The following is a 14,037-nucleotide window of genomic DNA, read 5'->3' on the forward strand; positions in this document are numbered from 1 at the left end:
TATGTTGTTGAATTTGAGTATTTAATATTTTGTACAAGATTTTTGCATTTATGTTGATCAGGATTATTGGCCTATAGTTTTCTTGTTTGTTGTGTCCCTGTCTGATTTTGGTATCAGAGCAGTGCTTGCCTCATAGAATGAAGTTGCAATCGTCTCTTCCTCTTTAAGTTTTTGAATTAAAAAAAAAAGCTGTTGTGTTTTGAGAGTCTTTGCCTGTTCGCTGTTGAAATAATATGAAACATTTTCTTGATATATTGAACAAGAACAGAGCTGAATAAGCCAGCTCTACTGGAGCATTAAAGAAAATTCTTTACCATTATGTAAGGTTTAAATGTAACTGGCACGAGGGTGCATGCTATGTAAAACATAATAAGATTACTGCTGCTATACCAAGTACTTCCAGTCTCTCCTCAGGTTCTGTTGAAATACTGGTAATATTAATAGTTTTATCAGAATTATTCATGTTAAAAAATCATTTTAAAAGAGAAATCAAAATTCCTCACTAATCATATATTCAACTCAAACTTTATCTACTTAAATTAGTTTTATTTGTCCCCCACTTGTAAACCTGTATTTCACTAAAACCAGAGCAATAAATCTTCCATACTTAAGTATCTTCCTTGCCTAATGATTTAAGGGAAAAATACAAAATGATTATTAAAGAAAAATATATGAACTAACACATCCTTTTGTTTTAAATGTTTTAAGGTTTAAAATATTTAGTATTTTATTCAGTATAAATATTTAGTATTTTATTATAGTTTGTAATTTCTAGCAGGAACACATGATTTGAATGAATATCCTAATGGCAAACCATAGTAAAATATTCAGCTGCATTTGGGAAAGAGGGATAGAGATGATCTTCAAAGCCTTCTAGTTGTCTTGATCAGAGGTACACTTGTTTGTATTATTGTAACATTTATTAGGTGATCTAGTTTGCTTTTCCTTCACCTAGGGAGTTTTACTTGTCCAAAGGGCATTTTGCTTCACTTAATTCGCTGACAATTTACTGATGAGATTCATAACTTTTTGGTTGCTCTGGTGTTTTGACATATTTGCTGTGTTCTGGGCCACATCCTGGAAGGACCACCATAACTTCTGTTTCCTGCATGGCTGCAAGAACCTCTAGATCAAGCTTGTCAAGCCCATGGGCCATATGTAGCCCAGAACAGCTTTGAATGTGGCCCAACACAAATTTGTCAACTTTCTTAAAACATTATGAGATTTTTTGCGATTTTTTTTTTAAAGCCCATCAGCTCTTGTTAGTGTTACTGTATTTTATGTGTGGCCCAAGACAATTCTTCTTTGAGTGTGGTCCAGGGAAGCCAAAAGATTGAACACCGCTGCTCTAGATCACTAAGAATTTCATTGCATCCAGGCATTTCTGCCATTCCAGACATTGCTCCAGGAAAATTACCAGGCATTCCCCTGGGAAAGCCACCTTGAAAAGAGCCATACTGAGCTCCTGAATGTCATCTGGCTTCTTCTGCCTCTGAGCTCTCTCATGATCTTATGGAACCTTCTTTAACCCTTTTTATTCTTTCTTTGATTTCTTGCTCTTGATACTTCTATTCAACCTTTCTCTAATGTTCTGCAATTTTCTTGGCCCTCAGTTGAACTTCTTTCAGCATTGCACTAGCATCTTTATCACAATCTAGTTTATAGTCAGGGGCAAGATTATAGCTGCTGCTTTCCAATGGCCCAGAAATTTGTGTGCTTTCCTCACCGCTTGTAAGGCTGAGCCTTATCAGAATTTATTTCATTTGTTCTGTCAGTCTCGAATGGCAATGTTTGGCTTCTGTAATGTGATAAAGACACTGACTCTCTTGACATACAGAATGGTCAAGTGACGATTCAGCTTGATGGCATCTGTGAACAAGACAGTGGCTTTCTGTAGTGCACCATTATCTAGGGCTTCAATGGCAGCCTCACTTCCTCTCCTCTCGCCTCGCCTCGCCTTGCCTCGCCTCGCCTTGCCTCCCCTCCCCTCGCCTCCCCTCTCCTCCCCTCTCCTCCCCTCTCCTCCCCTCTCCTCCCCTCTCCTCCCCTCTCTTATCTTTTTTGATATGGAGTCTTGCTCTGTTGCCAGGCTGGAGTGCAGTGGCATGATCTCAGCTCACTGCAACCTCCGCCTCCTGGGTTCAAGCGATTCTTCTGCCTCAGCCTCCTGAGGAGCTGGGATTACATGTGTGCACCACCACGCCTGGCTAATTTTTGTATAGTAGAGATGGGGTTTCACCATGTTGGTAAGGCTGGTCTCAAACTCCTCACCTTGTGATCTGCTTGCCTCAGGCTCCCAGAGTGCTGGGATTACAGGCGTGAGTCACTGCACCTGGCCGCAGCCGCTTTCTTACCATTTGCCTGATCTTCATTTTCTTAGTTATCTTTACAGTTTCATTTCCCATTTCTTGAGAGGCGTCAGTGTCTGGTTCAATCACATCTTCATTGTTGATTTCTAGATCACTTTCCTGACTTAATGGTTCATCTATCTTTTTGTTTTCCTTTACTTTCCTACTCTGTTTTTTTCCTTGGTATTTTCTTCTGATTCAACTTTGCAAATAACAGATAATACTTTAGCCTCCATGTTCTCCACCCACTTCCTCAGGAAGCGCATTTTTTTTTTTTTTTTTTTGGTATGCAGAATGTTTGGGTCCTGCTGAAGCTAGCTCATTTAGTTGTCGTCAGTGATCAGGATGCAGAGGGCGTGACTGAGGAAGGTGTGGCCTGATGATGGGCCCAGATGCTGGCTCAGTTTGACTGCGTAGAAAGGGGCAAGAGTTCTTTACATATTCTAGATACTAGTCTGTGTCAGATGTGTGGTTTGAAAATATTTTCTTCCAGTCTGTAACCTGTCCTTTTATGCTCTTGACAGTTTTCTTTTTTTGAACAGAGAAATAGTTTTTAATTTTGATGAATTCCTATCTGTTAATTTTTCCTTTCATGGATTGTCCATTTGGTGTCAAGTCTGTGGATTTTTGGCTAACCCTAGAAGTTGAAATTTTTATTCTGTGTTATATTTCTAAAAGTTTTACAGTTTTACAATTAAGATGTGATCCATCTTAAGTTAATTTTTATAGAATGTTTTAAACTTAGGTTGAGGGTTATAGTTTTGTTTATGGATGTCCGTTTGCTTTGGTATCATTTGTTGAAAGGGTTATTTTCTCCCATTAAATTGCTATTGCATCTTTATAGAAGATTAGTGGCATGTGTTTGTATGGGTCTGTTTATAGGTTCTCTGTTTCACTGATCTATATGTAAATTCCTTTGCCAATACTGCACAGTGTTGATTAGTTATATAATAAATCTCAAAATCAAGTAGACTGTTATTTTCACTTTATTCTTTTTCAAAATTATTTTTAGCTCTTCTAGTCTCTCTGCCTTTCCATATAAGTCATTTTTATGGGAATCATATTAAACATATTTACCAATTTGGGAGAATTTACATCCTTTTATTGAGTCTTCCATAAGCATAGTATGATATTTGATATCTTTATCTGTGTTTTTTAGTTTTCCACGTACAAGTTGTGTGTCTGTTTTGTTAGATTTATATCTAACTGAATCACTCTTTTTGAGTGAGTGTAAATGGTGCTGTGTTTTTAGTTTCAGAATTTATTGCTAGCATATAGCAATATAATTGATTTGTGTATGTTTATTTGTATCTGCAACCTTTCAGAATTCTCTTGTTCTAGGCGGCATTTTAATTTTTTTTGTTTCTAATCTTGTATGCTTTTTATTTACTTTTTACATTTTTACCTTATGGCACTGGATAGAGTTCCCAGCAGTATATTGATATGAGTGTTGAAAGTGGACCTTACCTTGTTTCTGATCTTGGGAGGAAAATATATACATTCTTTCACCACTAATTAATGTTAACTATAGGTTTTTTTTTTTTTTTTTTTTTTTTTGAGACGGAGTCTTGCTCTGTCTCTGAGGCTGGAGTGCAGTGCCATGATGTCAGCTTAGTGCAACCTCCGCCTCCTGAGTTCAAGCAGTCCTTCCACATCAGCCTCTCGAATAGCTGGGACTACAGTATGCCTGGTGAATTTTTGTATTTTTAGTAGAGATGGGGTTTCACCATGTTGGCCAGACAGGTCTTGAACTCCTGGCCTCAAGTGATCTGCCCACCTTGACCTCCCAGTGTGCTGGGATTACAGGCATGAGCCACCGCTCCCAGCCAGCTGTAGCTTTTTTTGTAGGTGCTTTCTATCAGGTTGAGGAAATTTTCTGTTTTGGTGTTTCCAAGAATTTTATTTTTATCATGAATATGTGTTGAATTTTGCCATATTTGTTTTCTGCATTAATTGATATGATTATATGATTGTTTTCTTTAAACTATTAATGTGGTAGATTACATTGATTTTTCTGAATATTGAAGATGAATTGCATCCTTAGAATAAGCCTCACAATGCCTAACTCTTACATATTACTGAATTATATGTAGTAATAATTGATTAGGCATATTTATACGTATATTCATGAGGAATATTAGTCTGTGATTTTTTATATTGTCTTTGTTCAATTTGGGTATCAGGGTTGTACCAGCTTTTAAAAATGTATTGAAGAATATTGTTTTCTTTTATTCTTTTTAAAATTTTCTTAGAGACAGGGTCTCACTCTGTCACCCAGGCTGGCATGCGGTGGTGTGATCATAGGTCACTGCAGCCTTGAACTCCTGGTCTTAAGTGATCCACCTTAGCCTCCCAAGTAACTGGGATTACAGGCACATGCCACTGCACCTGAATAATTTTTAAACTTTTTAATAGAGATGGGGTTTCTACAAAATGCCCAGGCTGATCTCAAACTCCTGGGCTCAAGCCATCTTCCTGCCTCTGCCTCTGAAAGTTCTGGGATTACAGGTGTGAGCCACTGTGCCTGGCCCTCTTCTGTTATTCTATGGTAGAGATTTGGTAGAATTAGAGCTAATTCTTCTGCAGTCATTTGGTAGAATTTAGCAGTGAAGCCATCTGGGGCTGCAGAGTTTTTAGGAGTTTTCAAAATATAAATTAAAATTTCTTAATAGTATATAGGACGTTCAAATTATCTATTTTAGATTGAGTGAGTTGTGGTAGTTGGTGTTTTTCAAGGAATTGGCCTATTTCCTGTAAGTTGTCACATTGATGTGTGTGGAGATTTTTATAGTATTTTTAAAATAAACATTTTGATATCTGTGGGATCTGTAATGATACCCTGTTTCTTTCCTGATACTGATAATTTGCATCTTCTCTATTTTCTTCTTTGCCTGACTGGAAATCAATTGATTATATATATATTGTCCAGTACCAGCTTTATATTTCATTGATTTTCTCTGTTTCTTTTCTGTTTTCAATTTTATTGATTTCTACATTGTATTCCTTCTTTCTACTTGCTTCAGTTTTATATTTCTCTATTTTTTCTAATTTCTTGAGGTGGGAGCTTAGATTATTGATTTGAAACTTTTCTTCTTTAATAATATGTGTATTTAGCTGTCATAAAATTTCCTTTCAGCACTGCTTTATGTGTGTTCCATAAATTCTGTTATATTGTATTGTCATTTTCATTCAGTTTGGTATAATTTTTTATTTGCCTTGAGAATTTCTTTTTGCATGGATTACTTAGAGTATATTGTTTTGTTTCTAAACGTTTAGAAATTTTTTTTGTTACCAATTTTTAGTTTCAATGCATTGTGGTTGGAGAAAATATTCCATGTACGATTTCATTTCTTTTAATCTTATGTTTTTTTTCCCCCAAGATATGATCTTTCTTGGTGTATGTCCTCTTGGTGTATGTCCTTGGTGTACACACTTGAAGTGAAAGTATATTTTGCTTTTGTTAGGTGGCTATTCAATGACTGTTGCTAGATCCTGTTGGTTGTTAGTGTTGTTGAGTTTTTCTTTATCATTGCTGATTTTCTGTCTAGTTCTATACCTCTCTGTAATTGTGGGTTTACCTATTTTTATTCCTGTCAGTGTTACTTCATATATTTTGTAGCTTTTGTTTGGTGCATACACATTGATAATTGCTATGTCTTGGTGGTTAATCCTGTGTCATTAAATAAGGTATCTTTTTGTGTTTTGTAATTTTTTCTTTTTTGCTTTGGAGTCCACTTTATCTGATATTAACTACTGCTTTTTTTGGATTAATTTTTGTATAACATATCCTGCTGTCCTTTTACACTCAGCTAGCTTGTATCACTGTATTTAGAATGAGTTATTTTGTGGACTCCATATAGGTTGGTCATATCTACCTGTATACTCTGCCTGTCTCTGTCTTTGAGTGCATTTATATAATTTACATTTAGTGTAATTATTGATGTATTAGGATTTAAGTCTGCCATTTTATTTTGTTATGTTCTGTTCCCGTTTTCTCTATAAAATAATTTTTTATTTTTCTCTTTTCTTTGTCCTGCCTTCTTGTGGTTTAATTGAAATTTTGAAAAGAATTCCATTTTCACATGTACACATGTCTAGATATATAGTGTTTTTGAATGTATCCCTTTGTAGAGCTCTTTTAGTAGTTACCCCTAGGCTTATATCATATATGCAGAACTTATAGTCAGCTGTTGTTGTCATTTTTTCCAATGGAGTAAATTATAGAAACGTTATCTTCTTTTATATCACTTTACCTCTTTGATAATATAATTGTATCAGTTATTTTTCTACATAAACTAAGAATCATATAAGTTAGTACTATAGTTTTTGCTTCAACCATCAAATCTAATTAAGAAAATTCAAGAGAAAAATGAAAGTCTATTATATTTACCCATGGATTTGCTTACATTTTTTTCTTCTTAGTGTAGTTCCATGGTTTTTTGTTTTATCATTTTCTTTCTGCTTAGAGAATTTTCTTTCACCTTTATTTTTAGGGTATTTCTGTTGGTGACAAATTATTTTCATTTTCCTTCATCTGAAAATGTTTTGATTTCTCTTCCATGCCTGAAATGTATTTTTGGTAGGTATAAGATTCTAGATTGACAATGCTTTCCTTTCAGCATTTGACAAATGTGCCACTTCCTTCTGTCTTCTATATTTGCAGTGAAAATTATAGGAATTTGTATTTTAAATATTTTATACGCATTTTTCAAAAATCTAGAATGTAAAATACATGTAACATTTACCATGAGTGACGTTTAGTACATTCATAATGTTTTACAAACATCACCGTTATTATGCTCCAAAATGTTTTCATTTCCACAAACAGAAACTTCCAAGCCCCTTAAGCAGTCACGTTTTTTCATCCTCCTGCTCCTGACAACCATTTGACTTCTTTCTGTCTCTGTGTATTTGCCTATTCTGAATATTTCGTGTACATGAAATTATGTAATAGGTGTCTTTTGCATCTGTCTTCTTTCATTCAGCATATTGTTTTCTGAGTTTATTCATGTACATTCCTTTTTATGACTGAATAATGTTTCACTGCAAGTATACACCATTCTTTTTTTTTTTATTTTTGAGATGGAGTCTCGCTCTGTCTCCCAGGCTGGAGTGCAGTGGCGCCATCTCACCTTACTGCAACCTTCACCTCCTGAGTTCAAGCGATTCTCCTGTCTCAGCCTCCTGAGTAGCTAGGATTACAGGCACCCGCCACCATGCCCAGCTAATTTTTGTATTTTTAGTAAAGACAGGATTTTGCCATGCTGGCAAAGCTGGTCTCAAACTCCTGACCTCAGGTGATCTGCCCGCATTGGCCTCCCAAAGTGCTGAGATTACAGGCGTGAGCCACCATGCCCGGCTGGATATATACCATTCAATAATATGAACAGCTCATTTATTTATCAGTTGATGGACATTTGGGTTGTCAGCAGCTTTTGGCTATTGTGACTGGTGCTGCTATCTTTTATGGTTTCGATGAAAAATTAATTAATGTAATTTTTTTCACTATAGGTAAAGTGTTGTTTCTCTCTTGTCAATTTTTTCTTTGCCCATAGTATTCCAAAATGACTATGTTGTAACTTGTTGTGTATTTCCTTGGTTTTCTTCCTGCTTGAGATTCATTCAACTTCTTGAATGTGTACCTTTATGTCTTTTTCCAAATTTGGAAGTTTTGTGTCATTTTTAAAATTTTACATTTCAAATTAGACTTTATTTTTTAAAGAGTTTTAGGTTTCCAGAAATATTGTGCAGAAAGTACAGGCTTTTCGTCTCCACCCCCCACTTCAGTTTTCCTATTATTAACATCCTGCATTAGTGTGGAACATTTGTTATAATGGATAAACCAGTATTGATACACTATTAATATTATTATTTACATTAGGGTTTACTCTTTGTGTTGTACAGTCCTAAGGGTTTTACCAAATGCATAGTGTTATGTAGCTGTCGTTACAGTACCATGCAGAATAGTTTCACTGCCCTAACAATGCCCTTGTGTGCCACCTGTTCCTCCTTTCCCACTTCCCCTAGGAACCTTGGCAACAACTGTTTTTTTTACTGTCTCTATGGTTTTGCTTTTTCTAGAATATCATATAGGTGGAGTCATACAGTATGTAGCCTTTCAGATTGATTTCTTTCACTTAGCAATATGCAGTTAATGTTTTCCCTATGTTTTTGTGGCTTTATAGCTCATTTCTTTTTATTGCTGAATCATATTCATTGTATGGATGTGCTACAGTTTGCTTATCCATTCACCTGTTGAAGGACATCATAGTTGCTTCCAAGTCTTGGCATTTATGAAGAAAAATGCTATAAGCTTTTGTATGCAGTTTTTTTGTATGGACATCAAATTTTCAACTCATTTGAGTAAATACTTAGGAGTGTAATTACTGGATCATATGGTAAGGCTATGTTTAGTTTTGTATGAAACTGCCAGAGTGTCCTTTAAAGTGACCATACCATTTTGTATTCCTATCAGCAATGAATGAGGTTGCGTCACATCCTCACTAGTATACCATTATTTCTTCATGTACTTTTTCAGTCCAACTGTCCCGTGGGGCAGTTCTGATACCACCAGAGAAGGCTGATGGAGGGAGTCCTGTTAATGCTGGTTAGGGGTGTAAGTCCAGATAATCCAGGCAATCTCCACTGCCACTGTGTGGTGGGAGCTTGTTACTAGCTACTGGAGAAGGTTTTCGGGTCCCCAAACAGCCAGCCACATCTTATGCTACCCCAGTGTGGGTCTGAGTGCTTCGTTACTGCCTGATGATGGTGAAAGTATAGTATCTCCAATTGACCTTGCTTGTGTGGGTGGGGATTAGGTCACAGTTTTTTGGAGTTGGGGGCAGAAAGGGGTGCTGTTTGACAGCAGTATAGTGGTTATTGTTTAAAAGTTTTCTGTCTTAATAGGATGACCTTTTCCTGGTTCTTTGGCTAGAGAGAGCAAGTTTTTGTTGGAGTTTCTTTCTGTCTGTGCCTGTTGATGCTTCCAGGTTTCCAGCTTCTTCACTTTCAAATAGCCTGATATATATGCAAAAAGATAAACTAGGGAATTCACCACTATGTTTTTTTGTGTCTCCCACAATCCCTAGTTGGTCTGCCTTCTTCTCTCTACCTTTCAGAATATTTTTATTTTGGTTATGTATGTATATATATTCCAGAGTTTTTAGGTATGCACTAGGTGTTTATTTGGAGGAATACTGAAATGTATGTTTCTTTCATCTTCTCAGAAGTGTATGCTGAGCATGTATATTTTAAAGCTTTTTACTATCAATTCCTTTTTTTTAAAAGCAGATAAACAATAGTCATCATTTAGCTATGGTTACATGCGGTTGCATTTTAAATCCTTTTTTAAGTCCCTCTATTCTCCCATATTAGGATTTTACGTTAGCATATGCTCTTTTATTATGAGCCAACACACAGAATTTATTACTGTAGTCTAATTGCTTATAGCCTTCATTGGGATGATTATTGGTGGTAGTGTGGGCCACAGAGTATAAAAAATATTTAGGATGTGTGTGTGTGTGTGTGTGTGTGTGTGTTTAAGACAGGTTCTTGCTCTGTCACATAGGCTGGAGTACAGTGGTGCTATGATAGCTCACTATAGCCCCAACTTCTGGGCTCAAGCCATCCTCCCAAGTAGCTAGGACTACAGGTGTGTACCTCAGCCTCCCAAGTAGCTAGGAGTACAGGTGTGCACCGTCACACCTGGCTAACTTTTTAATTGTTTGTAGAGACAGGGTCTCCCTATGTTGCCCAGAGTTGTCATGGACTCCTGACCTTTAGCAGTCCTCCCACCTCAGCCTCCTAAAGCACTGGGATTACAAGCATGAGCCACCAAACCTGTAAGCCATTCATGTTTTATTTGAAGAGCATTTTATACATCAGGAGATGGGGTGAAACATTGATTGGAAAACTGACGTGTTTTTTTTTTTTTTTTTTTTTTTTTTTAAATACGCTACTTATTCTTTAGGGATTGGAATCAAATTATGGTAAATAACAAAGTAGAAACAGTTTTGGAAAGAGTAAAAGAAGACATATTTTAGAAGTTCTTGAGTTGATTCACTCCTGTGAACATTAATGTTAGCTAGAATCTGATGATTGTTTTTCCAGCTCAGAGCTAGATAATCTGTAAGTTGTTGGTTAGATGATGATACTAGTTTTGGAGATATGTGACAAGTTTTGTACATAATACTATATCTGGAGAGTGAATTGATGGACCATCTCTAATCTATAACTCTTTTAAAATTAAAATTTAAAGTTTTATTTTTGCAGTGCTAAAGATCATGGTTGTCTCCTGAGGATCGATTTTGATTGCATATGGCCATGAAATTCCTATCTAATATACTTTGTACAGCTCTGCATACTTAATGTGCAAAGTGGTTGCTGTAGCAGGAGATCTACTATGTTTCTGTGCTGAGATCTGATTGCTATTTTTGTATATATGAATGTTAATCACAGTTTATTTTTTCTAATGGGAAATATTTTCTCTTTTACAGGGGATCTTTCCTGCAAATTACATTCACTTGAAAAAGGCAATTGTCAGTAATAGGGGGTGAGTAATTGGCCTTACTAAATTTATTTACAATTTTTATAGGCTATAGAGGAGGATTGTTTTTCTTTTTGGTTCATAGTATAAAATATACCATTGACATATTTTCCTGGCAAAAATGTACATGCTTTATCATGTAATTCTGAGGGAATAATGTTTTCTTAAGATACAGACAACTTTAATCTGTTTTCTTGTATACGAAAGAAGTGACGTTAGCTGTGAATTTTATAAAATAAATTAGGCATGCAGTATGTTTTAAAAAATTAAGTACTATTTTGAGCATAGTCATTCATAGGGTAGGAGTTAAAGAAAAATATGTCATTTTGTTTTTACAAAGTGAAAGAGACTTTTAAAATTTTTTGTTTGCAAGTTGAAATTGAAAAAGTTTAAAGGTATACCTTAACCATAAGAAGACAATATAAAAACGGTTTATCACAAATTTTAAAAACAAAGCAATCTCCCTAAAAAGAGACAAGAAATAAATATATCAAAGTGTTACCACTTGTTTTTGCATGTTGGGAATATGAATGAGTTTTCAAAAAATTCTTTATTGTGTTCTGTTTTTAAAAATAGTAAGTATTATAGTTTTGATTTTATTTTTCAAAATTTATTATTTTAAAACATAAAATGTAGGTACTATATAATTTGTAACCAAGGTAGCTTCCTAAAGTAGAAATACTGTTCTTGACTGGAGGGTGAGTAAGCATCAGAGTAACCTTCTGGTCAGTTAGGGTTCATTCAGGAAAATAGAAACATGAGTCACTTTATGAGGTGGAATTTAATGTGGGAAATTATTTACACACGTTTGAAGAGTGAAAGAACAAAAGAGGAAATCCTGATGTAACCCATAGATTATAACTGCATAAAGTGGCCTACACATTAATGGTGGGGATACAAAAGATAGTGGGTTGGGGATACCGAAACCCAGGAACTCAGAAATTAGATCTAGAGACACTGGAGCTCAGAAATTTGAGGAGGAACTATCAAATAGCTACTGTTGGTATGTGTAAAGAAGGTGGTGATGAGGCTGTTTTGGGGAATGCCAAAAGCAACTGGAGGCTGGAACCAATTTTCACTGAAAGAACTTGTTTACAGGAACAGCAGGAAACACACTTCTTTACCGTCTTTTCCCCAGTATCTTTCTAATGCTCCCAGCTGGCAATGGAGACTGCAAAACACAGCTTGTGGATTTTAGCCTCATGATTAGTACTTAGAAGAATAGATTTGGAGATGATAGTTATTATTAATTGTCTTGTATGCCTTCCAATATAAAATTTGTGTTGGGGAAATAGTAAGAATATAACTTGGAAGATTCTGATATGAATCCACAACTAGCATACTTCTTATTCTTCTCCTTCTCCTTTTACAAAACATGTAAAGCCATAAGGACATAAAAAAGAAAAACAACTTATACATCTCATGTTTATGAACCTTTGCGGCAAATAATCTGCCATCTCAAGTTTATAAGTAAGGACTATCAGAAGTATCGAGCCTGGATAGAAGTGTGAGAAAAGGAAAAGAGAGTATTTCGACTTGGGATTAGCAAAGCGTATATTTTGGAAAGTGCTTAAAAACATTTTCTGAATGTGAATGGCTTACCACAAAATTCAGAAATAATATCCTTGATTTATCAGTAATGAGGCTGATCAGAGCTGAAAGTGGGCAGAAGCTATGAGGGACCAAGATGAGAAAAGGAGATATAGATAGTATCTAGGGATTCTGAAATAGAGTGCCTTAGAAAATACCAGCAAAATAATACACTTTCTGATGATAAGGAACTTACCCTAAGTTCATGAGTCATATGTCCCATTTATAATAGTTACAAAGGACATTGGGGAACACTTTGCTAGCAGAAGAATCCCCACCTGGATTCAGTTTGCTTCAGGAAAGTAGAAGTGTTGTGGCTATACATAAAATTACACACAGAGAAGCCATATTTGCTGGAAGTGGGATGTAAATCTTAGAAAGCTATTTAGAATTTACTTCCATATCCAAATGTCCAATAAGTTGGTGGTCCAGAATAAAAATTCTAAAATCTGGAGAAAATATTAAAAAACAATTGTCTACAGGCACTGGAGAACAATTGGTTGGGCAAGACCAATCTTGAGGGGCTGTGATCTTTGATGGAAGGGATGTGCACAAGGAGAGATTCATGTTTACTTTGGCCTTTTTCTCCAGAGAATTTTTCATTTTACTATATTGTAGTTGAATAGAACCCAACCAGAAAGTAGTAGTCTTTCATGACATCAGCAATTTGGCAGAATAAGAAGTTTCAGCTCTCATCCCCCTACAGAAACACAGATTTAACAATGGTATACCAAGAAAAATACCTTTATAAGAGGTCCAGTATCCAGTGAAGAAGTTGCAGTACTCCAGAGGAGCACAAAACAGAGAGTAGACACTTTGAAATGGCTAAGAAGAGCAATTTCACTCTTAGCTTTGTCAGTCCCTTCTCCCAGCTGGTTAAGAGAGAATTTGTCCCAGACTGTGACTCCTCCAGTGGGGCAAAGAACAAGTGGACTGTACAACAAACATCTCTAGCATTTGTGGGTGCTGCTTGAATGACCTCTTTCTATCCCACCTTATCCAGAGTGCTGGAGTAGCCAGCATAATTTAAACTTGCGGGGGAAGCTAAGAACAAAGAAAGGGAGTGAGAGGCTCACTGCAGCTTGCTTGTCTCTGCAAGATTGGAAAAAGTGCACAACCCTCACATTTCTGTAGGAGGGAGGGAGAGGAGTGGGAGCAGTAGCCCATCATTTCAGTGCCTCACTCTAGAGAAAAGTGGAGGGCAGGCAACTGTGGCCAGTAGAGCTCTGCAGGGTTGGGAGAAGGTGCATATCTGTGAATCATCTGCTTCAGAAGGGAATGAGAAGAATGAAGCATGCATCCTGGAATTTTAGAGTACTGCCCTAGGGAAAAGAGATGGGCCTCTTACTGGGGCCATCATTTCTTTGTGAGATTGGGAGAAGGCACACAACCCTGAGACTCTCAGGATGGATGGTGGAATGAAGTGCGTACATTCATAGAATAGATTTGAGAGGTTCCCAGAATCTGGTTGAGCTGATTGGTTGAGGGTCTTTGTCTATTGAAGTCAGTCCGTAAAGACTGGGAGGAGTGGTTGTTTCTTCAAATGTACAGGCC

At 36.3% G+C, this 14,037-nt stretch overlaps 1 protein-coding gene and 1 pseudogene across 1 annotated transcript in view; one reads left to right on the forward strand and one right to left on the reverse strand.

The window, feature by feature from the left end:
* Positions 1-990: 990 nt before the first annotated feature.
* Positions 991-10,202, reverse strand: LOC105548481 (annotated as a pseudogene).
* Positions 10,203-10,333: 131 nt separating this feature from the next.
* The window catches only part of DOCK3 (dedicator of cytokinesis 3), a 494,638-nt gene continuing 490,934 nt past the window's right edge, over positions 10,334-14,037 (forward strand). The window contains exons 1-2 of the mRNA XM_011992509.1: positions 10,334-10,369; positions 10,844-10,899. Of these exons, the coding sequence (XP_011847899.1) occupies positions 10,334-10,369; positions 10,844-10,899 (92 nt within the window). The remainder of the gene's footprint in view (positions 10,370-10,843; positions 10,900-14,037) is intronic.

This window comes from Mandrillus leucophaeus, unplaced genomic scaffold (genome assembly GCF_000951045.1).
Source record: "Mandrillus leucophaeus isolate KB7577 unplaced genomic scaffold, Mleu.le_1.0 Scaffold412, whole genome shotgun sequence".
In the NCBI taxonomy this organism is placed as follows: Eukaryota; Metazoa; Chordata; class Mammalia; order Primates; family Cercopithecidae; genus Mandrillus; species Mandrillus leucophaeus.